The 25741-nt window shown below is 55.0% G+C and overlaps 2 protein-coding genes across 3 annotated transcripts; one reads left to right on the forward strand and one right to left on the reverse strand.

Annotated features, from left to right (window-relative positions):
• Positions 1–1392: 1392 nt before the first annotated feature.
• Positions 1393–2014, forward strand: Pth2 (parathyroid hormone 2). Its single transcript, XM_090322482.1, has 2 exons — positions 1393–1517; positions 1840–2014. The coding sequence occupies exons 1-2, from the start codon at positions 1396–1398 to the stop codon at positions 2012–2014; spliced, it is 297 nt and encodes a 98-aa protein (XP_090178608.1). The 5' UTR covers positions 1393–1395.
• Positions 2015–4432: 2418 nt separating this feature from the next.
• On the reverse strand, positions 4433–25093 carry Kash5 (KASH domain containing 5). 2 transcript variants are annotated; one of them, XM_090322383.1, is made up of 20 exons: positions 24996–25093; positions 22234–22356; positions 19749–19853; positions 19202–19388; positions 18749–18813; positions 16907–16973; positions 16521–16682; positions 16088–16205; positions 15769–15819; positions 11620–11697; positions 11399–11455; positions 11050–11109; positions 9931–9995; positions 9706–9793; positions 9148–9273; positions 7654–7712; positions 6450–6516; positions 5295–5359; positions 5106–5225; positions 4433–5021 (listed from the first exon to the last, which is right to left on the reverse strand). In XM_090322383.1, exons 2-20 carry the CDS (start codon positions 22268–22270, stop codon positions 4883–4885), a joined length of 1716 nt encoding a protein of 571 aa, XP_090178509.1. In that variant the 5' UTR covers positions 22271–22356; positions 24996–25093; the 3' UTR covers positions 4433–4882. The 2 variants fall into 2 exon arrangements, with proteins under 2 accessions (XP_090178509.1, XP_090178508.1); XM_090322382.1 differs by lacking the exons at positions 9706–9793; positions 9931–9995; positions 24996–25093 and having other exon boundaries at positions 22234–22352.
• Positions 25094–25741: the final 648 nt, after the last annotated feature.

The raw sequence follows: 25741 nt of genomic DNA on the forward strand, positions 1-25741 counted from the left end.
CAAATCTAATCCCTCTCCCATTCAAACTTTAACTCCCCAACTAGGACTCATAGCCAGGAGCTGGGGCATCTAGCTTTTTCCTTCCCCAGATTTAGAAATCCAGCCCCCATGCTCATTTGCCAGGGCTGGGTCCCTGTCTTAATCATTCTTTCATCCTGGAGTCTTTTCTCCATCCCCTCCTCTTGGGAGTGCTCGGAGCCCAGGTTCCATGCTCTGCATTGCGGCTGCCCGTTGGGATTTCCAGACTTTGCCCACATCCCTACGGTGTACCTGGACAGCCTTTTCTTCAAACTTGACCTGAACTGAGTCTGGTGGCACACATCTGAAATCCTAATTAGCAGGTGGAAGTAGGAGGATCGCATTCCTGAAAACACACACACACACACACACACACACACCGCCACTACCACCACCACCAACTATACAGCAAGAAAAGGATGGAGGTACCACCACCACCAACTATACAGCAAGAAAAGGATGGAGGTCAGTGCTCAGTGGTCAAATGGTAGATTACCTATGGAGACAGCAGAAGGTTCCAAGTTCAAAGCCCAGGATTATCAGAAGGTCCACATGGGAGGGATTGGACTTTGTCTCTACTGCCAAAAGGGATGTGGGAATACAGCTACAGGGGAGCTCAGGGCCCTATCACCGTGGCCCTCTTCACCACTTCATGTTACCATCATCCTGTGTCACCACCCTCACCCTGTAAGCCCTTGGCCACCATTTGCCTTTTCTCCCTCCTGGGCTCTCCCTGGGCCTCCAGCTGTCCCCCTGGCTAGGTTTCTATCTGGCTATGTCTGTCCAAGCTGTGTTCATCTATCTCCTTCTCTCCATCTCCGGAGATTCTGGCTCTTTCCTTCCTTTCTCCCTCTGCCTCTCTTTCTTCCTCTTGTCCCCTTTCCTCCATCATCCCCTGCTTGTTTCTTCCCTTTGTTTCTGCTGCTTCTCATCAGTGTCTTCGCTCTGTGTCTGACTTCTGCTCTGTCCATCCCTCTGCAGTCTCTATTTTTATCTCCCTGACAGCCCCCCCACCCCCCCTGGGCCCAACTCTCCGTCTGTGTCTCCCTCATCCTCTCCTTAGGTCCCAGCTCCGGGTCCCAATTAGTTAGTGGCGGCCGCAGCAGCGCAGGGCCCCCACCCCCGGCTCCTCATTACAGCTGGCGGCTCCTAATGAGCCCGGGGGGGTGGCTGACCCGGCGCCCCCAGCCCAGCCTGCGTCACTGCCCGCTGCGGGGGCCGGGGAGGCGGATATAAGGGGGCTGCGGGCACCGCTGCTGGAGCCCACTGCGCGGTAGGGGCCCTGCGGGAGGCAGGGGGCAGAGGGTGGGAGGTGGGGTGGGGGGTTCGGGGTGGCAGGTGGAGTTGCGGGTCCTCGGCCGTCTCTTTCCACAGGTGATGGAGACCCGCCAGGTGCGCAGGAGCCCTCGGGCGCAGCTGGTGCTGCTTCTGCTGCTGTTGGTGCTCTGGGGGCCCCGCACTGCCTCAGGGGTCGCTCTGCCCCCCGCTGGGGTCTTCAGGTAGGTGCCAGGGAGAGGCCCAGCGGGCGGGGGAGAGCCCCGGGAGACGGCCGGGCTTGGCGTGGAGATCCGGAGGAGGGCGAGCTGGAGTGAAAGGAGTCTGTGGAGACGGGTCCATGGTCGAGGCACGCTCGGGGAGCTCGGGGAGCCACCTTGGGGCTGGGCCGCCTCGGTGCTTGGGGCGCTTCGAACATGGGGAGCCGGGAGACAGACGTGGCGAGAGCCAGCCACGTGCAGCTCCGAGGGCGATCGGAGGGGGGACCGCCGACGGCGGGCGGAGAGCCTGGACGCGTAGTCAGAGCGTTTCTCCTTCTCTCCGCAGCCTCCGCACTCCCGGCCGGCCCTCGGCGGGTCCGGCCACCCGGGTGTCGCGGCGGAACCTCGCGCTGGCGGACGACGCGGCCTTCCGGGAGCGCGCGCGGCTGCTGGCCGCCCTCGAGCGCCGCCACTGGCTGAACTCGTACATGCACAAGCTGCTGCTGCTCGACGCGCCCTGAGCGCGGGGAGGCCCGGCCCCGCCCCGCGCGGCCCCGCCCCGCAGACCCCGCCCCGCGAGGCCACGCCCGCCAGACCCGACCCGCCCGCCCGGCCCCGCCCACCAGACCCCGCCCGCCAGACCCCGCCCCTCCAGGCCCCACCCAATAAACACCTAGCGTGCCCGAGCCTGCGCCTCCTTCCTGCGCCGTCTGTGTGGATGTGGCGCGTGTGCAAGTGTGGATGGCGTACACGCGTGTACGCGTGTGTGCGCGCGTGGGGATGGGGACACGTGGGGGCGAGACCTGCGTCTGGCGCCCCTCGGTCACTTTTCCTTTTCCCGCCCTCTCTCAGAAGCTGGCTTTCTCGCTCCCTGGGGACCGCGTCCCCCTTTCTGCGGGGCTCCCTCCACCCGGAGGCTCTGGTCCCGAGCATCTCTGGAATTTTACCACTTCCATGACTACGTCCTTGGCGTCTCTATTTCTCTGTCCTTCGGCTTCGCCGACATCGGCCTGGACCCGGGGTGGGGGGTAGGGGTGGAGGGGGGAGAAGAACGCGGAGCTCTGGTCTGACTCGCCCTCTTGCCTGGCTTCCAAGCCAGTCTCCCCCGCCGAAGCCTCCCGACGTTGAGAAAGGCCCCTGAGTCTTCTACGCTTCCTGTCCCTCACTCTGCAGAGACATAAACCAGATATCTGCAGGGATTGCTACAGCACGGCTGGAATGAAATGCTTCCATTAAAAAAGGCTTCCCGCCTCACTCCCGCCTCCCCCCGTTAATCCCAGGCTCTGAAATCGGGCACAAGCTGGGGAGGGAGGGCCCGGAGGGACGGGAGTCACACTGGAAAGAACTGGATATGGGCGGGGGAATGGAAACACCTGGTCCGCAGGTGAGACGAGGAAGCAGCCAATCGGAATCCAGTTCTTCCCCTAGCGGCCGGGCCAGCCCCGCCCCTCAGCGATGCGGGGCAACTGGGGGGGGGGGCCCAGAGTTGGCGCGCTCTGCGCTCTGATTGGCTTCCGGGCTTGGGGCGGGGCTGGCGCATCCTTGGGTCAGACCCCGTATATTTGCATTTCCGGAAACGGATTGAGCCTTGATGGGCCTTTAGACCTCGGGGCGGGACGACCGCAGGGTCATTCAGAGATAACCGCGCAAGGAAGGAATGCCTGCCGTCCAGAGTTAGCCCAGTACGCAGGGGAAGGAATACAATAATTAACAGGAGCAGTTTCTCCTGGAGCCAGTACAGGACAGCCAAACGTGTGCAAGTCGAGAAGAAAGGGGATTAAAATGTCCATGCGCCGTCCCTGGACTTCTTCCAGCACCGCTCGGGCTGGTTCTTGCTCCCATGCGTAGACGAGATCTCCCCCCCCCTTCCGCCCCCCCCCCCCCCCCCCCCCCCCCCGGCTGAGAGCCTGGCAGACAGAGCCCAGCCCTGGCTCTTCCCATCCAGTGCTTTCTACCACATCCCTTGCCTAGCAATGGAGTATTTACACAGAATGGTGTCCAGAACGCCTTCCCGCCCTGCTCACCTCCCAGGAGGATTCACAAAAGCCTCCGCAGACTGTTGACCACCATTTACAGCTGATGACACCTCTCTTCAGAGTGGGAGCTCAGGACTGAGGGCTCAGGAGTCCAGCCACCTGCTAACCCTGACTCATGCTTGGGTCTCAGTCCCACCTTCAGTATGCCTCTCTACTACAGGGCTCAGAAAGCCCACCCCTCCCCTTTTGTCTACCCCTGCACATAACTCTCTCTGTACATTTGAGAATAAAAAAGTTCAAATTTCCTATGAGATGGCTTTCTCAGATCCTTCCTTAGCTTTGAACCATGTTTGAATCCCAGCAACAGGGTGCTTCAATTCTTCACAAACCCTTCTTTTTCCCTCACTGCCTGGTCTTCATAGTCATTTCTCTGCCTGTGCCACCCTCCTGTGGTCACTGTAACCAATCCACACCCATCTTTCAAGACTACACAGAGAACTAGGGAATGACTCAAATCAAATCATACTGTAAGGCCTTGAGGTCAATCTTAGTATCATCAAAAGTGTTTGGTGTTTTTTAAAAACATAAAAAAAATAAAGTATTCATTTTTTAAATAAAGACTCTTATCTCCAATTAACCACCAGAAAACTGGAAGGGGCGCTGTAGCTCAAGGGGTAGGGCAGTAGCCTTGAGCTGAAGAGCTCAGGGACAGCGCCCAGGTCTAGAGTTCAAGTCCCACAACTGACAAAAAAGACAAAAAAAATACCAAAAATCATTTGGATGTAGTGGCTCACACCTATAATCCCAGTTCTCAAGATAGGAGCCTCTTGAGTTCCAGGCCAATCTGTGCTACATAGCAAGATTGTGTCTCAGAAAACAAATAAATATCACACTCAGACATCGCTTATCATGGGAAGCATTATTTGTTCAGTTCCAGCGCCATAAGCCACATCCAGGATTCTGAATGCGAGTCCAGCCATATACTTTTGGGAGGAGCTTCTGAATCTCTCCCCCTTCTCCTTTTGCTCTCCAGTCTTCTGAGGTGGGAAGGGGCTTACAACATTAGAAAGTACCACAGGCCAAACAAGACAATGTCAGTGCTAACAAGGGTGAGAAATCTATGGAAGCCAAATTTTAGTGCCCACAGTCCCAGTACTAGGGAGCCCAAAGCCAGAGGACTGCAAGTTCCAGGTCAGCTTGGGCTACAGATCAAGGTTTGCCTCCAAGCTCTCTCCTCCTCCCAGAGTAGAGCTGCCGACAGTGGACAGTCAGGAGATACCACATGGAAATGAGATATGGGGATGGGTCCCCATATACTGGCTCTGGGGTGAGCCCAAGTAACAGGGGCATAGGGTAACAGTACAAAGTGCAAGTAGGGGTTCTCCAGCTGTTGCTCAGAGGAAGGGGAGTGGCTCACACTGGTGGGGGCTGCAGGTAGCAGAGCTGGAGGTGGGGCCAGGTGGGGGGCGAGGGCTGGCCCAGCAGCTGGACTGAAAGCAGGAGCAGCAGCAGGCCCAGGACCAGCCCTGGGACCAGCACGTGCCAGGTGACCCTGGTAGGGGAGGCATAAGAGTGGTTAGGGTGGGCCTCCAGGGAACCATGGCCACCCCATCCTGAAGCCACCTCAAAGGCACACCTGAGCACGTGGGGGCGCAGCGGAGGCAGGCAGTGTGAGGCCCAGGGCTGCCTGAATGGGACCAGCTCTGTCACCACGGGCACCACTGGGAGCTCTGGCTCCGCAGGGCTGCTGGAGGGACTGGAAGGAAGCAAGGATTACTGGGTTCTTTTTCCCAAGCACCCTTCCAGGCCCCCTGGTTCCCACTACCTGTCAGGAGGGCTTTGTGGGGTATCTCCGAAGTCAGGATCTCTCAGAGGGTCAAGGGAAGCAGCCTGGGAAGGAAAAGAAGACATCCATGGCCTGGCCACAGAGCAGTCCCACAGGCCTCCTTGGGTAGCTCCTTGACCAGGGACCACACTCTCCGCTGCCACATTGGTAGCTGTTCTGCCAGCTTCTGGCTGTGTTCCTTGACAGGTCCCCACATCTCCCTGGCTTGCATTCCATTCACTAGGCAGGGAAGGTGATGGCCTCCACCTCACAGGATTATGGTAGAGGGCACAGAAGTGACCACAGAGAAAGAATAGGGAGGCCTGTTAAGATCACCTCCTGGGCTGGGCCAAGGGCAGTGTGGGCACTCCCCACGTGCCTCCCAACAGTGCCACAACCCACAGGCAGTTTGAGATGAGAGCCCCCAAGATTTCTTCAGGGACATACCCACACCTTTGCTCCACATGATAGTGACAACTCAAGAAAATAAGAGCGCCACCAGTCCCAACCACTGTCTTTCCTGCTGCCAGCCACTGTGCCAGGCACAGAGCCAGGCCCTTCACCACGGTGAACTGGTAAGAATGCCAGGGTGGAGTCCCTGTGGAAGTAGGATGTGGGAGGGGGGATTTGGGACCTGCTATTTGGAGCTGAGCTTCCTCAAGGAAGAGGCCTGAATTCCTCCTCTCTCTACACCCAGGTTCTCTCTCTTCCCTTTGGGGTTGTGACCCTCGCTTTGCACTGCGGCTATGGGGAGTGAAGGGGCCGGCGTGGGCACCGGGCTCTGAGGCTGGCTGGAAGCATCTTCACCTCAGCGTGTGGGCGCATGTGCGTGTGCATTTATGCAATCCGGGGGCACTGCCACGTCTGCCAGGCCTGTGGTGTGGTGGCTGTAGCCTGGTGTGTGTGGCTGGATGGTCTCCTGGGAACATTCTGGCCGCCCACTGGCTTCCCAGCCTGCCTCCACCTCACCAAAAGCTCTCATTAGCTCAGAGAGTGCCTTGTTATCTCCTGGCTAAACGATTTTTCTGTCTGTTCCTGAGGAGTGGAGATGTGTGTGTGTGTGCGGTGGGTGTTGAGAGGATGGTGAGGAGAATCTCATTAGCCCCTGGGGGTGGAAGTAAATGGGGACTGGAAGAAGTTTTGGGGATTGTTTACCATGGTCTGGCTCTCTTCTTCCTTATCTCTTGCTTCCTCCTCATCCTTTCTCCTGGGTACCTTGGGGCTAAAACAAAAAAGTGAAAGCAATGGCACCCCTCTCTCCAGCCTGCAACGCTGGCCCCACATCAGGACCCAGGGGTGGGTAGGTAGGGCCTTGAGCATGGACACCTCAGGATTTCTCATCAAATTCTCAAGAGGACTGGGATTCCCTGTCCCTGGGAATCCAAGCTCTGAGCTCTGTCCCACCCCAAGCCTTTCGGGGTATGGGCTCAGCCCTGCACCTCCACCAGCCTTCCCCTCAAGGACTCAGTTCCCAAGATGCCCAGGCCCACTGCCCCACAAACACCCAGACATCCATAGCACCATCGCCTGGGACCAGGGATCCAGCCCTGCAGCTGCCATCACCACTAAGTTCTCATGGATACAACTCGTTTCCTCAATCTCATAGCATGGCAGGGTCCAGGTTCATGGTTCCCAGCTTTTGTGTCAGACCCAATTGTCTGAACCCCTGAAATTCTCACCTGGGACTCAGGCACCTGAGTTTCCCTGGAGGTCAAGCCCCCAATGTTGTTGCCCCCGCAGAGGCTGCCGGATTCCCTACCCCTCTCTTCCTAGCTTCCCAACCTGGGGTCTCACTGGAGGCCTTCGGAAATACAGATGGAAGCCGTCCCTTCTCCCTCCAGCCCCGGATGACGCAGGGGAGGTCATAGTGCCCAAGTCCCCGGTCTGCCCAACCTCAGTTTTTGCCAGACAAGCCCAATTAGAGGCTGTGTTGGCAGCCTCATTAGTTGTCACAGCGAGAGCCTGAAAAGCGAGTGGGGAGTGGGAGGCACCACTGAAAGCAGGGGCTCCAGGGCTGTGGTCCAGCATCTACATGCTCAGAGGCCAGGATGCAGCCTCCTGCCCCTCCCAGGGCCTATCTGGGTCTCAGCCATCCCAGGGCTCCCTGGAGCTCCAGGGGAGAATGACCATCATGCAGTATTCCAGCCCCTGACAACGGTGTCTTCTTTCCTTTGCCATCAGCCTCACGGGCCTCAGGAAGCCCCCAGCTGGGCAGAGGCCAGGTGTGTTGGGATCTCTTTGGCAGCCGTGAGTGCAGGAGGGAAGTGGGATGGGACTTGGCAGCGTGCCCCACTCTGGACACCCTGTGCTGGATGCCATCAGGGGTAGAGGGATGGCTTGGGGGAAACAAGCTCCTTACCACAGTGATGGCTCCTTGCTGCCTTCTTCGTGACACACAGGCAATCCTTGGAAGTTACTCTGTGGAATGAGAAGGGCAGCTCTCCCCCCGCTCCTGTCACATGGAGCCTGAGCCACTCTCCATGGGACCCCCACACAGAGGCTCTCCTGGACTGCAGCCTGCCTAAATCTGCCATGTTCCTCCAAGGCCTCCTTTGTGCCTGCCACTGGGAAGCACTCCGTCATTGCCCAGAAGCCAGAAATGTGCCAGCTGTTCTGGATTTACCAAGCTTCCACCACCTACAGCACATGGGAACCCCCGTGTCCCAGAAGCCCCTCCACTTGCCTGTTTCTTCCCAGCCCCTTCTTCTGGCTCTGTCCGGGGCCAGCCCCACCTCCACTGTCTCAGGACCTGGGGACATATTTCCTCCAGAGCCACCTCCCTGTGGCCTGTGACCTCAACCATCAATTTGACGGTGTTCTCAGCCATTCCCCGAGCTCCAGGCTTGGGCCTCTGTAGTTGCTGGATACCCATCATCTCATAGGTGTAAGCTTAACTTCAATGACTTTTTTTCTCCTCCCTTTCTCATCATGTATCCCCTAAAGTTTATCTGTCCCCAGGAACAAGTGTCTCCTGGAAGGAAGGTTTGAAGTGGTGTCATTTTCAACATAATCAATATTGTTCAGAAAACTTCTTTAATAAATGACTCTTTCACAGGAAGCAGAATAAATCGTTTTCAGTTCTGGGTATTGAGGATAACTTGCTCTAGTGGTTTCAAATGATGAAAACTGTTCAGGTCATTATGGAAGTTATAAATCAGTAGCCATGACCTAGTGATAGAGCGCTTGCCTAGCATGCTTGAAGCCCTGGGTTCAATTCCTCAGTACCACATAGACAGAAAAAGCCAGAAGGGACACTGTGGCTCAAATGGGAAGAGTGCTAGCCTTGAGCAAAAAGAAGATCAGGGATTATGCCCAGGTCTTGAGTTCAAGCCCCAAGACTGGCAAAAAAAAAAAAAACCCACCAAAAAAACAACTGTAGGTATTTAAGTGAAGATCTTATTATTTTGAGCCTGCCATGCACGCATACCCGTAACACAAAATCCCAGCCCAGCTGGATGTGGTGGCTCACGCCTGTAATCCCAGCAACTCAGGATTGATCTGAGGATCAAGGTTCAAAGCCAATCCCGGGCACAAAAAGACCTGAAACTCTTATCTCCAATTAACTTCTAGAAAATGAGAAGTGGGGCTTGGCTCAAGGGTAGGGTGGTAGCCTTGAGCTGAAGAGCTCAGGGACAGCGTCCAGGCCGAGTTCAAGCCCCATGACCCCCCACCTCCCCACCAAAAAAAAAATCCAGCACACAGGAGGCTGAGGCAGGAGGATCATGATTTTAAGACCATTCTGGACTATATAGTGAGAGACTGTCACAAACATCCAAGGGCTGAGGTGTCATCAAGTAGTAAGTAAAGTGCTTGCCCTGAGTTCCTAAGGTGTCAGAGCCCTTCCTCTGCTTACCTCTGCATCAGTGGGAGCTTCCACCAGTGGGAATTCTGCTTCCTTGCTGGGGTCCTCTGTGACCTCCTCCCACTGCCACACACCACACAGAGGACTGGAGAGCTCGGCATCCGGTACTTCTTGTTTCTGGGGAGAAGTTGTTTCTGAGGGAGGGCAGGGTGGGCCAGACTAGGGCAGGAGGCAAGGCCAAGATGGAGATGCAAATACAACAGGATTAGGCATGGAGCTAAGAAAAGAAGATTGGAGAGGAAAAGGGCTGGCATGAGGCTGGCATGGGGGGATGGCATAGGACCGAGATGGACCAAGAAGACTGGGGTAGGGATGGAATTAAGGACAGAATGGTCACAAGTCAGACATGATGGGGATGAGCTGGGGTCAGGTCACAGATGGGCCTGGCCTGGCAGTTGGCATCCGAGGTAGCAAGAGAGTTAGAGAAGAGCTAAGATTGGCAGTAGTATGAGTCAAGAGCTTCAAGTTGATCATCCCCCCAGAATTCTGGGGCCACAGGTCAGGGTTTCTCCATTAGAGACACTGTGTATTCCTGGGTGTTAAGCCTACCTGCTGAATGGCTTGGATCTCTAAGCCAAGCGAAGGGGGCAGTGATGCGGTCCAGCCCACTCCTCTTGCCGGGGCCCCTTCCAGCAGCCTGGCCACACAGAGTGAAGAGGAGGTTTCCTCCAGGCCTGCCAGGAGTCAGCCCACCTGGGGTCCCTGCCCAGATGGCCGGAGGCCAGGTGCCCCCCACATCTCCCTCTTGCCTCCCCCCTGCCCCATTCCACTCACTCATCTGGCCCTTCCTGGGTCTGACTCAGCTGCTCCTCCAGATGGGAGATTTCTAACCTCAGTTCCTGAAAGGGGCAACACACATGGGGGACACTTGCTGTCCCCTCTGCCCCTGCCCTCTCCCACATCGTTCCCACGCTCCTGCCACAGATGGCCCAGGGACTATGGGAAGAGCAGGAAGAGCCCAGTGACAGAGTTAGGAAGTGCAAGAGAGATGGGAGCCGCAGGACCTCCAAGGTAAAGCACTGGGAAGATGGAGAAAAGGCAGACACAGATGCTAGGGGCTTGTAGAGAACCCAGGGAGACCCTTCCAGAATGGATGCCAGTGGCTCATGCTTGTAACCATAGGAGGTTGAGATCTGAGGATCACAGTTCAAAGCCAGGCCTGGCAGTAAAGTCCATGAAATTTTTATTTTATTTTGTCGGTCATGGGGCTTGAACTCTGGGCCTGGGCACTGTCCCTGAGCTCTTCAGCTCAAGGTTAGTGCTTTACCACTTTAGTCACAGCACCACTTCTGATTTTTCAGTGACTAACTGGAGATAAGAATCTCATGAGCTTTCATGCTTGGGCTGGCTTTGACCTGAGATTCTCAGATCTCTTCCTCCTGAGTAACTAGGATGATAGGAGCGAGCCACCCGCACCCTGCTTCCATGAGACTCATCTCCAGGGAACCAACAAAAAGCTGGAAAGGGAGCTGTGGCTCAAGTGGCAGAACATTATTCTTGAGCAAAAAAGCTAAGGAGCAGAGCCCTGAGTTCAAGCCCTAGGGCACTATCGCTCGCACGCACGCACGCACACACGCACACACGCACACAGAGCAAGAATCACTCAGGAACAGATAAACACAGAGATAGAGGTGAGAACTCTACTGACCCCAGCAGAGGCAGCGAGGGGGTGCCAAGAGAAGATAGCCAATCTCCATGACACTGAGGAGAAGACAGATCCACAGGAGGGAGCAGCAGCAGAGAAAAGTGAGAAGGCAGAGACAGAGCAGAGTCACATGGAAGCAGGCATGGAAGCCAGATGTGCATACTAGAAGGTCTTGAGCCACAGAGAGGAGTTGGTAGGGAGGAAGTGTAGCCTTGAGGGGTGAGGGCTGGATGGAGGGTGGCTGGCACCTGGGTGGTGGTTCTGTATTCCTCCAACGTCTTGGCTAGGCTCTCAGCGTGAAGCGTGCGCTAGAAGAGACAAAGCTGCATGAGACAGGGCCCAACCCCCACCCCCTATATATGACTGTGGCTGTTGGGGATGGAATGGGGTGATTAGGGTTGAAAGGGGAGCTAGGGCAGGGGCAGCATAAAGAGGGGGCTCCAGATGCCATAGAATCATGCAAGTGACCTTAGGGAAACCTCCGACCTCTCTGGGCTGCTTCTTCAGGGGTCAGACATAGATGGCCTCTCTTGGCTAAATGGGGGACAGAAGGCAGGGACACGGGAGGCAGCAGTTCCCACCCCCGGGCCTCCTCACCTCGGACAGAATGGCATCTCGCTGGCAAATGAGGCGTTCATATTCATACAGCTGCCGCTGCCGAGGAAGTAGCCTGTCAGTCTCTGCCCGCTTGGGCCTCCTCAGCCTGGGCCTTGGCCGCCCTCTGGCCCCCCATTCTCCCAAGGCCCTCTCCTCAGCTGAGGAACATCCCTGGACATCAGCCACCCTCGGGGGGATTCAGTCTCAAGGGAGGGTGGTACCTTCAACGTGTCCTTCTCCGTGGTCAGCTCCTCACTCCTCCTCTTTACTCCATCCCGCTCGGCCAGCAGCTTTCCATTCTGGGGAAGGAACAGCCTGCCATTACTTTCTCTTAGACACGAAGCCTCCTATGAAGCACTTTCTGTGTCTTAGTCCCTTGAACTCCCAGACTACCTTGGGGGATCTGGGCTCAAATTCTTCATGCGTGGCCTTCCCTCTCAATAAACAAGAGAAAACATTGCCCACTCTGTGGGCTTGCGTGGGTTAAATGAGCTAAGAATTTCTAACATCCCCCTATCACAATCTTTCTTTTGTTTGAGACAGGGTTCTGCTTCTATAGCTGACTGGCCTTGAACTGACTTGGCCTTCTCAGTCCTTTGCCTCAAGCCTTCCAAGTGTTTACAATTCAGGGAATGGATATATATGAACACAAACAGTAAAAGAAACAGTACAACCAGGTATAATACTCTTAGTGTTCATGCCTGTAATTCCAGTAGCAACTTGGAGGTGTTGATTAAGAGGATTGCTGGGGCAGGGAGGTGGGGGGTGGCTCACACCTGTAATCCTAGCTACTCAAGAGGCTGAGATCTGAAGATCAAGGTTCAAAGCCAGCCGGGGCACAAAAGGACCTGAGACTCTTATTTCCAATTAACCTCTAGAAAACGGGCTCAGGGTTAGGGTGGTAGCCTTGAGCTGAAGAGCTCAGGGACAGCGCCCAGGCTGAGTTAAACCCCATGACCCACCCAAAAAAAGTAGCCATACAGGAAGGGTAAATATAAGGGATCTTCAGTCTAGCCTAGCATGAACAACAAAAATGGAAGGCTCTGGGGGCCAGGAGTTTGGCCTAGTGGTAGAGTGCTTGCCTAGCATGCACAAAGACCGGGGTTTAATTCCTTGGTACTACATACATAGAAAAAAAGCCAGAAGTGGTGCTAAGGCTCAAGTGGTAGAGCTCTAGCCTTGAGAAAGCCCAAGGCTAGAGCTCAGGCCCCGAGTTAAAGCCCCAGGACTGGCAAAAAAATAAAATAAAAAGGAAGGCTCCTTTTGAACTGGCCGTTTGAAGGACAACTAAAGCTGGGCATGGTGGCTCATGCCTAGCTACTCAGGCCAAGATCTGAGGATCATGGTCTAAAGTCAGCCTAGTCACTAAAAAGTCTGTGTGACTCTTATCTCCAATTGATCACCAGAAAATGGGAAGTGGCACTGTGACTCAAGCCTACTGCCATAGCCTTGAGCTGAAGAGCACAGGGACAGCACCTAAGCCCAGAATTCGATCGTATGACCAACAAAAACAAACAAAAAAAGACAACGAAAGGAGAGTGCTAGTGCAATTCACGACAGAGCATCTGCCCAGCATGTGATAGGCCCTGAAATCAAATTCCAGTAAAATTATATATGTATATACATATATATACATATATATGTGTCTCACCATGAGATTTCATTATTCATTTTTAGCTGTCAGCTATAATAACTTGCACCTTTCCCTTGTTACTCTTCTTCTCCAGACCTCTCTCTCTCTTTTTTTTTTTTTGCTAGTCCTGGACTTGGGCTCAGGGCTTGCGCACTGGCCTTGGGTTTTCTCAAGTCTAGAGCTCTACCCCTGGAGCCATAGCACCACTTCTGGCTTTTATCTATGTATGTTACTGAGGAATCCAACCCAGGTCTTTGTGCATGCTAGGTAAGCATTCTACCACTAGGCCAGACTCCCGGCCTCTCTCATTTAAAGATTTTGAAGTAAAGACACCACAATGGTGCACGGGCACCACCCTGTCACCCATGCTCCTGCAGTACTGTCTCCTATTTGAGCAGTGCCGGCCTACACAGAGCTGGACGCCATTGCCGCCAACACCTCAGCAACGACTCCTTGTTATTATCTGTACAAGGGCTGTGGCCTCATCTCCCAAATACCTTTGTACATTTCATTTGGTTTGGTGAGAAGCCCCACAAAGATCCCATTGCTTTTGGGGAGGGGAAGTATGTCATTATCTTTTTTTTTTTCTTGCCAGTCCTGGGGTTTGAACTCAGGGCCTAGGCACGGTCCTTGAGCTTTCTCAAGGCTAGCGCTCTGCCACTTGAGTCATAGCTTCACTTCTGGCTTTTTGTGTATATGTGGTACCACTAGGCCACACTGTCAGCCCTACGTGTGTCATATCTTTAACTGTACATTTTCCCGTTATCACTTCTGTGGTAGAAAAAGATTGTCAGGCCAGGCATTGCTATCTCACCTCTCTAATCCTAGCTATTCAGGAGGCTGAGATCTGAGGATTGTGGTTCAAAGCCAGCCTGGACACATCTCCAATTAACCACCATAAAACTGGAAGTGTTGCTGTCACTCAAAGTGGTAGAACACTAGTTTTGAACAAAAGAGCTCAGGGATAAGTCCTAGGAACTGAGTTCAAACCCCACAACTGACCAAAAAAAATTAAAAAAAGAAGAAAAGACAAAGAAAGATAGGTTTCCAGACAGCATGTGATCCAGGTAGCTCAGGCTGATTTTGCTCTGCTCGCTGTGGCCAGCAGCCAGGCACCTGCAAGCCTAGCTGAGGCTGATGTGGAAGACAGCCAGGTAGCTAAGCATTCAAGTCTCCATCCCCAAAAGTGAGGAGCAAAAAGCCAACCAGAGGCTCAGCTCAAGTGGCAGAACACCTGTAGAGCAAGCAGAATTCAAACCTGAGTACAAGGAAGGAAAACAAAAGAAGGGAAACTGGCTTAAGTTTGCAGGCTGAACTGTCACACAGGATGTATTCCAGGGGGAGCTGAGCCTTCCTCCTGTGCCCTCGGGGCCATAGACGCCTGCTTCGCCCCCGCTCTGGTTGGCTTAGCTCCACGTCCTCCATCAGCTGCCTTGGCTGTGTCTCAGCAGGCCTGGGCTGCCAGGTGAAGGGCAGAGGAAGGGCAGGCCAGGAATGCTGTGTCAACATCTGTCCACCTGGTGGGAATCTGCAGGCCAGGGTCTGGGCTACACAGTGGGGAGCTAGCTACTCAGCTGCAGGACAGGAGCCAGGATCTCCACAGCGGCCTTCAGGACTGAGTGTCCATTACCCAGCATTACCCGTGGTAACCTGAGAACTCAATCCATAGATGCTCCGTAAGCAGCTGTGGTGGTGAGCAGGGAGCCAAGAATAGCCCAGTTTATCGAGCGAGGGAGCCAGCAAGCCAGTGAGGGAGAGAGAACCTAGGAAGTCCCCAGCACTGGTCAAGACACGTAAACTGGAAGCCAGCCTGGGAACAGATGGGGTGGCGGGGGGACTCAGTGGTGTGCTTGTCCCACAGGCCCTGGGCCCTGGATTCTATTCCCACCACCTCAGCAGGAAAGCGAGACCGAAGAGCTGGGGCCTGGGAAGGATGTGTCCTGGGTCTCTCCAGGCTTCCAAGATCATGTTCTTGTTGGGTTCTTTTCCACTTTAGTTTAGGTGTCAGTGCTAGGGGTCACTCAAGTGGAACCTTGCCATGTTCTTCCACACCTGGCCCAACTATATTCTTTTTCCTGTAGTAATGTGACTGTAACAGTGCTAATGAGCTCGGGCATCCTGTCCTTCTAGTCTCTCTCTCTCAATCTCTCTCTCTCTCTCAATCTCTCTCTCTCTCTCTCTCTCTCTCTCTCTCTCTCTCTCTCTCTCTCTCTCTCTCTCTCTCTCTCTCTTTGGTGGATCATAGGACTTGAACTCTGGGCCTGGGCATTGTCCCGGAGCTTTTCAGCTCAAGGCTACTGCCCTACCCCTGAGCCAAGCCCTACTTTCCGTTTTCTAGAAGTTAATTGGAGATGAGTCTCAGATCCTTTTGTGCCTGGGCTGGCTTTGAACCTTGATCCTCAGAGTTTAGCCTCCTGAGCAGCTAGGATGACAGACGTGAGCCACCGCGCCCAACTAGTGTCTCAACTTTCAATCCCCCACAGCCCACAGTCCCGTCAATGAGGAAGACACGCATGCAGAGTGCTGGGGCGCCGTCCCTCAGCCCCCTATTCTTGTCAACCAATGCCCTTCACTCTGTGCGGTGACTTCAGGGAAGGCTGCACTATTGGACACTGAGCTCCTTCTCCCCTTCAGGCGGAGGCCAGATTTGCCTAAGCCACCAGGGCTTGGAAGGGAGCAGGGGCCGGGCTAGGATTGGTGGATGGTGGCTCAGGGCCTCCAGGTGGCCTCGGCTTACCTCCTCCTGCAGAGTCTCCACCTCAGCCACCAGCTGCTGCTGTTCCTTTTCCTGAGTGACAAAAGATAAAGACTTCTGTTTTCAGAGGACTTGCTCCCCCGTGTCGTTTCCCAAGGCAGGAGGGCAGTCAGGGCCTGGGTCTTAAAAGAACGGGGTTGTCTTGGGGTCAAGAAAGGGGTGGCAGGTAGACCTGAGAAAGTAGGACCTGCAGCTAGGGAGGGAGCCAGGTGACCTCAGCCCCTCCCACCTCACAGCCACTGGCTGACTCCAAGAAGGGACAGAGCAAGGTGCCTTTGTTACCCCCTGGGCTGGCACCCACCGTCTGCCGAGCCTGGGCCAAGAGGCTGCGATTCTGTTCCTCTAGGTTTTTGGCCAGAGTCTTCAAATCCTCCAGCTCCTCATCCATGGCCTTGGCAAACTGCAGGGCCTGCTGTGTGCTGAGTGGAGGGGGAGCAAGGAATGTATGATGACAGGTGGTAGCAAAGGAATCCCAAATAGGGGACACCCCGAGAGGGAAGGGCAGTGAAGAATGGGCTGGAGGAAGTGAACAGAGACCTGGGGACTGGGAGACTAAGAAGGACAGAGCCTCAGAGGAAAGAAGGACACTGAAACAAGGCCCTGGAGACAAAAACCAGAGGAACACAGATGAGGGAGGGAAGAGAAGGAAGACAGGTACAGGGTCAAGACCCAGACCAGAGCCAGACAGGGCAGGATGGCCAGGAGTGAGCTGGCTGGGGTGCTGGGGTGACTACCTGCGCAGCTGCTTGCGAAGGATGGAGATCTCTTCCCCTAGGCGCGCCGAGCCCTCCTCAGCCGTCTCCACACTGCGCTGCAGCTTGGCGTTCTCCCCGGCCAGGCGCCGGTTGCTGAGCTCCAGGTCCTCCAGGCTGCTCAGCAGGTCAGCTGTGGCTGGCCTGGGGGCCGGAAAGGGCCCAGTCAAGCCAGAGCTCAGACCCCCTTGGGGAGCAGGGGGCAGGTGTTGGTAGGGAGACAGGGTTCTTGTGAAGAAACAGGAGACTGCTCTGTTCTTCCCCAGCTATTGGCCTTAAACCCTGGAGGACCCCAAACCTGACCCACATCTGGGCAGACTGGAGGAAGCGGGGACAGGAGGGGTGGGGAAGGGCTTGTGGATAGGTACAGCTCGGGTCTGGGGTCTTCGCCTCCAAAGCTCTCCAGGTTGGCTGGCTCCTCAGCTTCCGGGCATCCTGGGGTTGGGGGGAAACAAGAGGGGTTGGGGTTTCATAGTAACCAAAACATGGGGTGCTCCAGGGCCATACGCCTCCTCTCCCCTCGCTCTTTCCTTTGCTGGGGTCACGTGGTGCTCCCGGGGCTGCAGGCCCGCCCCATGTTCTGAAGCCTTTCTTCACTTCTTCCTGAACGTCAGTCTGCATGGCCCCCGCTAAGCCCATCACTGGGCAGTACCTCAACTTCCCCAGGTTCCGGGCTATCCCTCAGCCACCCCTCCTCAGGGCCCCCAGTCTGTCTGCATCCATACCCCCACCCCCGACTGTGCTCCACCCCTCCTCTGGCTCAGATTTATTCTATTAGATCCTCAACCCAGCCTCCTGACCTCCCCTCTCTTCTCCCGGTCCTTCTGCCTGGCCACAGCTGGCCTGCCCCTTCTTGACTTGCAGCCCTCCTCCCCGGTCCTCAGGGCTCCCAAAGGAGCTAAGAGATGCCTACAACGTGCAGCTTTTGGCTGTCATAAGGCAAGAGAAATATGACATGGCCATTTCGTGTATGTATTCTGGCACTGGGGAGGGGCGTGAGTCGGGGCTGGGCTCTAGCCTTCCTTTTCCCTTCAAGCCTAGTACTCCGCTCCTTTAGCCACAGCTCCACTTCTGACTTTTTGGTGCTTAATTGGAAGTAAGAGTGGCTCAGAGGCTGGGAGTGTGGCCTAGTGAGTGCTTGCTTCGTATGCATGAGTGTCTCAAGTGGTACAGCACTAGCCTTAAGAAAGCCCAATGAGGGCCGGGAGTTTGGCCTACTGGTAGAGTGCTTGCCTAGCATGCACGAAGACCCGGGTTCGATTCCTCGGTACCACGTATGTAGCAAAAAGCCAGAAGTGGTGCTGAGGCTCAAGTGGTAGAGCTCTAGCCTTGAGAAAATCCAGGGACAGTGCTCAGGCCCTGAGCCCAAGCCCAGAACTGGCAAAAAAAAAAAAAAAAAAAAAAGCCCAATGACAGTGCCCAGGTCCTGAGTTCAAGCCCTGGGACTGGCAAAAAAACAAAAACAAAAACCATACGTGGTGGCTCACATCTGTAATTCTAGCTACTCAGGACACTGAGATCTGCAGATCCTGGTTCAAAGCCAGCCCAGGCACTAAAGCCAGAGAGACTCTTATCTCCAGTTAACCACCAGAAAATCAGAACTGGCACTGTAGCTCAAGGAGTGGGCAGTAGCCTTGAGCTGAAGAGTTCAGGGACAGCACCCAGGCCCAGAGTTCAAGTCACATGAGAGAGAGAGAGAGGAAAAAAAAAAAAAAAGTGGGTCAGTTCTGCACAGGCTGGCTTTGAAGTGTGATCCTAAAGTCTCAGCCTCCTGAGTAGCTAGCATGACAAGCATGAGCTGCTGGGGTCCAGCTAGAGATACAGCCGCCTTTGTAGCAGCCCTTCTCCTAGCTGGGACGCCCTGGGCACAGGAGAGGAAAGCGATCCACCCTGTTTCAGTGTGGGGCCTGAGCAGCAAAGCAGCTGATCCAGAAACAGGCATCCGGATCTGACAGTGACCAGGGCGGAAGGAGGTGGCAGCAGGTCCTCAGAGGCCTCCAGAGGAGGGCTGGCACTGGGAGGAAGGGTTAGAAATAATCCTCTGAGGGAAAAGCCCCAAACCTAAAAGCTCAGAGACAAGAGGGCAGTCAGAGAGGCACCTAGAAAACCACACTCCCAGCTCCAGGAGAGAGCAGAGGTCTGGCTGCGCCTCACCTTTCTCCCTCCCCCCTGCTGACCCCACACGAGGCCTTCTATCTATAGCATCTCACCAGATGGCAGGTGCTGGGGGGCCGGGGCTCCCTCTGAGGCGGTCTCTTCTGCCAGCTCTAATCCCCTGTATCAAAGGGATGAGGCTTAGCCCCCCTGCAGCCGCCACAACTGGGACCTGACCGGCAGGGGACGCACAGGGAGGGGACGGGAGGATGAGTCAGGTGAGAGTGGGCCGCTGCAGGAGGAAGGTGAGGCCAGATGGCAAGAGCCCAGGGCCAGATGGCAAGGCAGGCAGGGCCAGGACTGGGTTGGTGAAGGGATGGGCAGGGGCTCTCCATCTCCAGACCCCTTTTATTTCTGTCCCCTCTCCGCTCCCTCTGCAATTTTTAAAAAATCCTTTCTAACCTCTTTTCAACCTCAGTAGGTCCCTGGGCCTAGCGGGTGCTAGATACAGGCATGAGCTCTAGACTTTAGGAAGAACCTTCTGGAAGGGGCTGGGGGTGCGGTCTCACCCACGCAGCTGACAGGCAGCGACCCAGTCCCGCATGACTGCCAGGAAGGTGTCCAAGTCCACGGTGGCCCCAGGGCCCTGCCCAGCGGGGTCCAGACTGCGCGCCAGCGTTTGGAGGCGTGTGTCCTGAGGGCCCTGGCCTGTCACTGCCTCCAGGTAGGCTAGCACATGTGTCACAGCCACGGCACCTGGGAGAAAGCACGACACGGCAAGGCCGGGGTGGGTGTAGGGTGGTATTGGGGGTTTGGATGTCACTTGGTAGACGAGGGCACCCCTGGTCTCCCGCATGGAGATATCTTGGGCAAGTCTACCAGGAATGGGGCCCACGCAGCCTGCAGCCTGGATCAAAGAGGACAGAGTGGAAGCCCAGCGTGGCCCCCAAAGCCTCTTCCATCAGGGCTCCCCAAGTTCTCCTCATCCTAGAAGACCACCGTCCCCTTCTCTACCACTTTCCAGAAGCTTCCACTTGAGAAGGGCCCCATGCACAGTCCTCTGTGGTACTCCACTTCCCAGACCCCCTCCCCACTCCCCTCCTGTCCAGACCCCACCTGTCCTTTGAGGGTCACAGGCTTCGAACGTAGAGTTGAGAATTTGCTCCTCTAGGCTGAGCAGCGGCCCTGAGCTCACTTCCTCAGGCTGCTCCCAGAGGTACACTGAGGAGACAAGAGGGGACACCAGTTCCTCAACCCCTGGGCTCTGCAGAGGGCTGGGAATGCCCAGCACCAGTGACTGTGTCAGGGGCTTGGAGCCCAGTTGGCTGTGGAATCCAGATCACAAGTTTGACGTCATCCTTGTCTCCTCTCCAGCCTTCCAGGCTGGGCTCCGAGGGGGCTGGGAGATGGGGAGGGCAAAGAGGAGAGGATTGTGGGAGGAGCTAAGGGCAAGGAGTGGGCGCTCAGGAGTGGAACAATCCGATAAAAGCACGGGCAGCCTGCATCGATCCTGCCCACTTCATCTCCGGTCTCCCAGCCTGCCCCAGGGACCCGGTCCTTTTTCTCCCTTTATCCTCAGCCAAGAATGGCGTCATATGAGCCCGTGGAGCCTGGGGCCCGAGACCGGGAGGGATGAGAGATGCTCACAAGACACACATCCATGGGCAAGTCACTTGGTCTTCTAGATTCACATGCATATGTGGGTATGTGTGCGTGCACATGTGTGCCTGTCCAAGGGTTACTGCTGCATGTAGTAGGTGCTCAATAAATGCTCATAACATAAGGGAGAGTCTCCACTCCAGGAGTCTTGGACCAACCCAGCCTCTCCCACAGGATTGGAAGTGACCTTCCACACCTCTCCCTTGGCCTTGGTCCACTGGTTTAGCAGCTCACTGCACACAGTCTAGAGGACCAGGGACCTGGGCTGGGCGCTGTGTGAAGGGTGATCTTGAGCAGGAGGCTCAACCTCAGCAAGATGTCACCCTTTCTGTTCTGTCCTTCCTTCTTGATTTCCTCAGTCCTCATATCTCCCCATTCCTGCCGCTCTCTATGTTGCTCTCAAAATCTTTGATTTTTCTCTCCTCTAGGTCCAGCCTCGGGTCTCCACGGCCCCCCGCTTGGCTTTCCTTTGTTCCCCCTCCCTGTGCTTCTCTACCCACATCTCAGTGACTGTTCTGAGCCTTCTCTTTTCCCGGTCCCCTCCTGGCCATTCTCTGTCTGCATCTCCTGGGTGTGTCCCCTCTCCTCAGGGCACCTCAGGAGCGGGGCTCAGCCTGTGTGAGTGGTTCCCAGTGGCTTCACGCCCTCTGCTGGTGAAGGAGAAGTTCAGACAGCAGTCACCAGAACCCTGGCCAGCCTCCTGAGCCCCTGGTGCCCAATGAGGGCCTTGGGACAAGGCACAGGCAGTGCCAGGAATACCTGGGAGTCTCTAGGGGAGGGACCTCGTTTCTGCCATCACACTAGGCTCTCCTTCCTGGAACCTTCCCAAAAGCGCCTCTTACACCCCTGTAGTCTATGTCTGCACATTCACAGAGTAGTAACAGTTCCTTCTAAGTGCCAGGCCTTGAGCCAGGACAGTGCCAACTGATAGGGCACACTGAGATGCCGTGTGTGTGTGTGTGTGTTGGTACTGGAGTTTGAATTCAGAATCTTATGGTACCTAGGCAAGTTCTTTACCACTTGAGCTATACCCCAATCCTTTTGCTTTTGCCATTTCAGACAGGGTTTTGCACTTTTGCTTGGGCCAGCCTTAGACTGAGATTTCTTTCTTTCTCCACCTCCAAAATAGCTGGGATTACAGAAATATATCACCATGCCTACCCTTACATTAGAGCTAGAAAACTTCCCTGGAAACATGAGACCATCTTGGAACATTTTCAACTTATATGCCAAAAAACAAAGACACTAGCTTGGCTCAATATGAGGTTGAACACGATGCGTTATTACTACTCATTTCACCCTTTCCCTTAAAAAATTACATATGTGGGACCAGGAGCGTGGCCTCGTAGTAGAGTGCTTCCCTAGCATGCATGAAGCCTTGAGTTCGATTCCTCAAGTACCGCCTATACAGAAAAAGTTGGAAGTGGTACTGTGGCTCAAGTGGTAGAGCGCTACTTTTGAGAAAGCCCAAGGACAGTGCCCAGGCCCTGAGTTCAAGTCCCATGACTGGCTCATTACATAGGTGGCTCACATAATACTTCTGCAACAGCAATCTCTAGGGGATAGAGGCTAAAGAGATGATACCAGATGCCAGTGCTGGAAGCGCAGCGTGGCAGGAAAGAGGACAGGGCGGGGTGATGGGAAATGGTTTCACCCAAGATAAGAGGCAGTCTAAATGGAAGGAGGTGGAATATGGGGTGTTTCACACAGGTGGCATAGCACGTGTGGACTTCGGCCAGGACAGCCTGGCCTCCCCAAAGCAGAGAGCCAAGACACGACAGATGGGGCTAACAAGGTAGACAGGCCATCCTTACTCCCTCCTGCTCATCCTGCACACCCATTCAAGCCACTTCTCTCCAGGTCCCCAAATTACACCCTGACACCCATTCACCCCAGCTCCCTCTTCTTCCTCCTCCAGACAAGCAGGGGCCCAGACACCTACTTTCTGTAGTGGGGCTGTCAGCCTCCGGCAGGTCCATAGGCCACTCCACAGTTGCCAGTGAAGCCACCAGCCTCCCACCACCAGTGGGAGGGGCAGGAAAGGGACTCGCTGCCCAGAGAACTCCTGGAGGGACACAAAGGGCATTAACTTCCTCCGTCCTGCCACCCTCAGGTGGGGACCTGCCTGCCCCACCTGTGCCTCAGGCCCTCTGGGTTCTCAGAACCTGTTTGGCACCCCCACCTCCACCACACAGCTCCCACTCTGCTCTGACCTATTTTTGTGGATTCGAAGTATGGGATGGCAAAATGGGAGCTTGAGGAGTGGACAGCAGAGACCAAAGTGCTAGTGGTGGTGGTGGTGATAGTGTGTATCTCACTGTTTCCCCAGAGGAAGTGATAGGTCTCTTCTCCTAACCTTCCCAGCCTAGTAACTGCCCTCTCCCCGCTTTTCTCCTTCCTCAGAGCTCTGCCTCAGCCTCTACATCCTACCCTGGTCCCTATTCTCAGCCTCCTGCTAGTCTCCAAGCCATACCCATAGGGGGCCCAGAGATAACCCACTCCTTCCCCTGCCAAGCATCCTTCCTTGGCTTCCCAGTACCAGAGGTAGAGCCCGTAGGAATTTGGCAGTGATCTGTGTGACCTGGGTTTGGTACTTCTCCTCCCCAAATCACACTGGATTCTTTGGTAATTCAGACCCACAGCCGTTCTCCAGAGGGGTCTGCTATTCCCAGCTCTGGTCTCTGCCCTGGTGGGAAATGTTTCTCCCCCACTAGGCTGAATGGTGCTCGGTGTCTGGGCTCCTCCAGAGCCTGGCAGCTGACACTTGTGCCATTTCTGTGCTATATTTGGACAGTTGCTCTCTCATACCAGCTTCTTCTAGTCTTTCTGTTGCTCCCAGCCCTTCCAAGGCACCCAGTGGACAAGTCTACAATCTACAGGCTGGACACCATCTAGGGGGGGGGTCCCTGAAACTCCTTGCCTTTTGTTATATATGTTTGGGATATATTGTACACTATATATATTATATATATATGAACTTTTATTTTGTGCCAGTCCTGGGACTTGAACTCAGAGCCTAGGTGCTATCTTTGACCTCTTTTTTTTAAACTTGTTTTTGGTCGTCATGGGACTTGAATTCTGGGCCTGGGTATTGTCCCTGAGCTCTTTAGCTCAAGGATACTGCCCTACCCCTTGAGCCACAGCACCACTTTCAGTTTTCTAGTGGTTAATTAGAGATAAGAGTTTTATGGACTTTTCAGTGCCATGCTGGCTTTGAACTGAGATCCTCAGATCCTTAGATTACAGGTATGAGCCACCATGCCCGCCCGCCTGCCTGGCATCCCTGAGCGTTTTTGCTTAAGGTTAGTGCTTTACCACTTGAGCCATGCCTTTACTTCCAGCTTCTTTTTGGGAATGAATTGGAGATAAGAGTTTCAGGCTCGTATCTTTCCTTTCCAGGCTGGCTTTAAGCAGAGATCTTGAAATCCACATTCTTTGGTAGCTAGGATTATAGGTGTGAGCCACTGGTGCCTGGCTATATTTACTTTTTTTTCTGCCCATACGGGGGTTTGAACTCAGAAGCTTTAGCTTTATCTCATAAGGTTTGTGCTCTACTACTTAAACCACTGCTCCATTTTGACTTTTTGGTCATTAATTGGAGATAGAGAAGTCATAGCCTTTTCTGCAGGCTGGCTTTGAACTATTACCTTCGGATCTCAACCTCCTGAAGCCCTAGGATTACAGGTGTGAGACACCAGCAGGTGGCTTAGATTTATTTATTTAATTAAGTGGACCTGGGACTGCAACTCAGCGTTTTCCCTTTACTAGACAAGTATTGTATCACTTTAACCACATCTCCCACCTTTGTTATTTTATTGTTGAGACAAGGCTTACCAAGCTGGCCTTAAAATTTTTGATATTCCCACTGCTTCCTCCAGTCAGCTGAGATTACAGGTGCGTAGCAACAGGCTCTGTTCTTACCTCCTTTTCTTTTCTCTCCACCAGTTAACACCCCCCACACACACCTCCCAAACACGCTAGGTCCCCATCATCTATGAAAATAGGAGCTGTTCCTGGTCTCTGGTGGGCTGAGTGTCAGCCCTACCCCAAGGCCTCTCTTTGTCCACAGCTCTTGGCCCGGCTTGGGCTCCTAGGCCCCTGGAGAGACTTTCAGGGCTTACTATACACCACTTAGCATGGGAACCACTGCCTTTATTTTTCTTTTTATTTGGGGGTGAGTACAGGGCCTGGAGCTTGCTGGTCAGAAGCTCCACCACTTGAGCTGCTTTCTCTGCTGGGATCCCCCGCAGGGCTGGGGGGCTTTCAACTCCCCAAGGACCAAGAAAGCCTTGTCACTAGAGGAGGTTTAGAGGGACTGGGACAGGGATTTGGGGAGGGAGGTCTTGGCTGGGGTTCACAGAGGTCGCTGCCTTCCTGGGGGCCATCACTGGATTCCAGGGTCTTTGGCTGGACTTTGGGGGGGCGTGGGGGGCCTCAGAGAGCACTCAAGGCTCTGGCACGACCTAGGAAGGCGAAATCTCGAACTCAGTTTCGGAGAAGTGCTTGCTGATGCTCGGAGGGCAAAGTTCAGTGGACTTTCTAGAGGATTCCAACAGCATTTGGGGGCTCCCCACTCAACGGGGTTCGCCTCAGGCACTTCAGAGATTTTACCTCAGGACTTGGCGGCCTTGCAGGCGACTCTCGAGGCCCGGGGCGCCTCTCTGGGGTTTTTTTTGGGGGGAACTTCGCGCGGGCAGGGCATACCTGGTATTGTACCCCACTCTTGGGACACAGTCGGGAGGTCGAAAGACGACGACGACCCGCGGCAGTTGCCAGCTTTGGCGTGACAGCGGCGCGCATGCGCCTTTCCCGCCAGAAGGGCAGTTCCGGGAGCCCAAGGCAACTAAGCCACGCCCCTCCCCGAGGACGACGCAGACGCACATGGAAGGCGCCTACCTCCCGGGTGGCGCATGCGTAGGGCTCCCCAGCAGGCAGGCCCGGGCCCCTGGAGTGGGCGCATGCGCGCTGGTGAAGCGCCTGCCGGCCGCCGGGTGTGCGACTGGTGGCGGGAACGCCGAGGTGGCCACGTGGGTGGCATCCGAGTCTTCCCTTGGGCCCCGAGCTTTGATGGAATAGGACGGAGCGAGAGTGAGTTGACCGACTCCATGGCTGTGCCCCAGCTGCTCGTCAGCCAGCATGCCAGGCCGTGCCAGCTTGAATCACCGTCACAATCGTGCCCGGCCTGGTGCGGGCACGGGGACCCGAGCCGCTCCCGCACCTTTGCTCGTGGGTTGTATCGTCAGGTCCTTTGAAACCTCCTTTCTCTAGATCATTTCATTCATTCTTTTTTTTTTTTTTGGAAAGAGCAGGTGGGGTGAATCCCCATGGCAGCTTTTGCAGCACGGGTTACATCTGAGATCCACTCCAAGGAAGGACACAACAAAAGGTGCCCCAGCCATTTGGCCTCTCTGCCAGCTCAGACTGAGCAATCACCTGGCCTTCGTGGGTCC

Source organism: Megascapheus bottae, chromosome 31 (genome assembly GCF_031878675.1).
Source record: "Megascapheus bottae isolate mThoBot1 chromosome 31, mThoBot2.hap1, whole genome shotgun sequence".
Taxonomy (NCBI): Eukaryota; Metazoa; Chordata; class Mammalia; order Rodentia; family Geomyidae; genus Megascapheus; species Megascapheus bottae.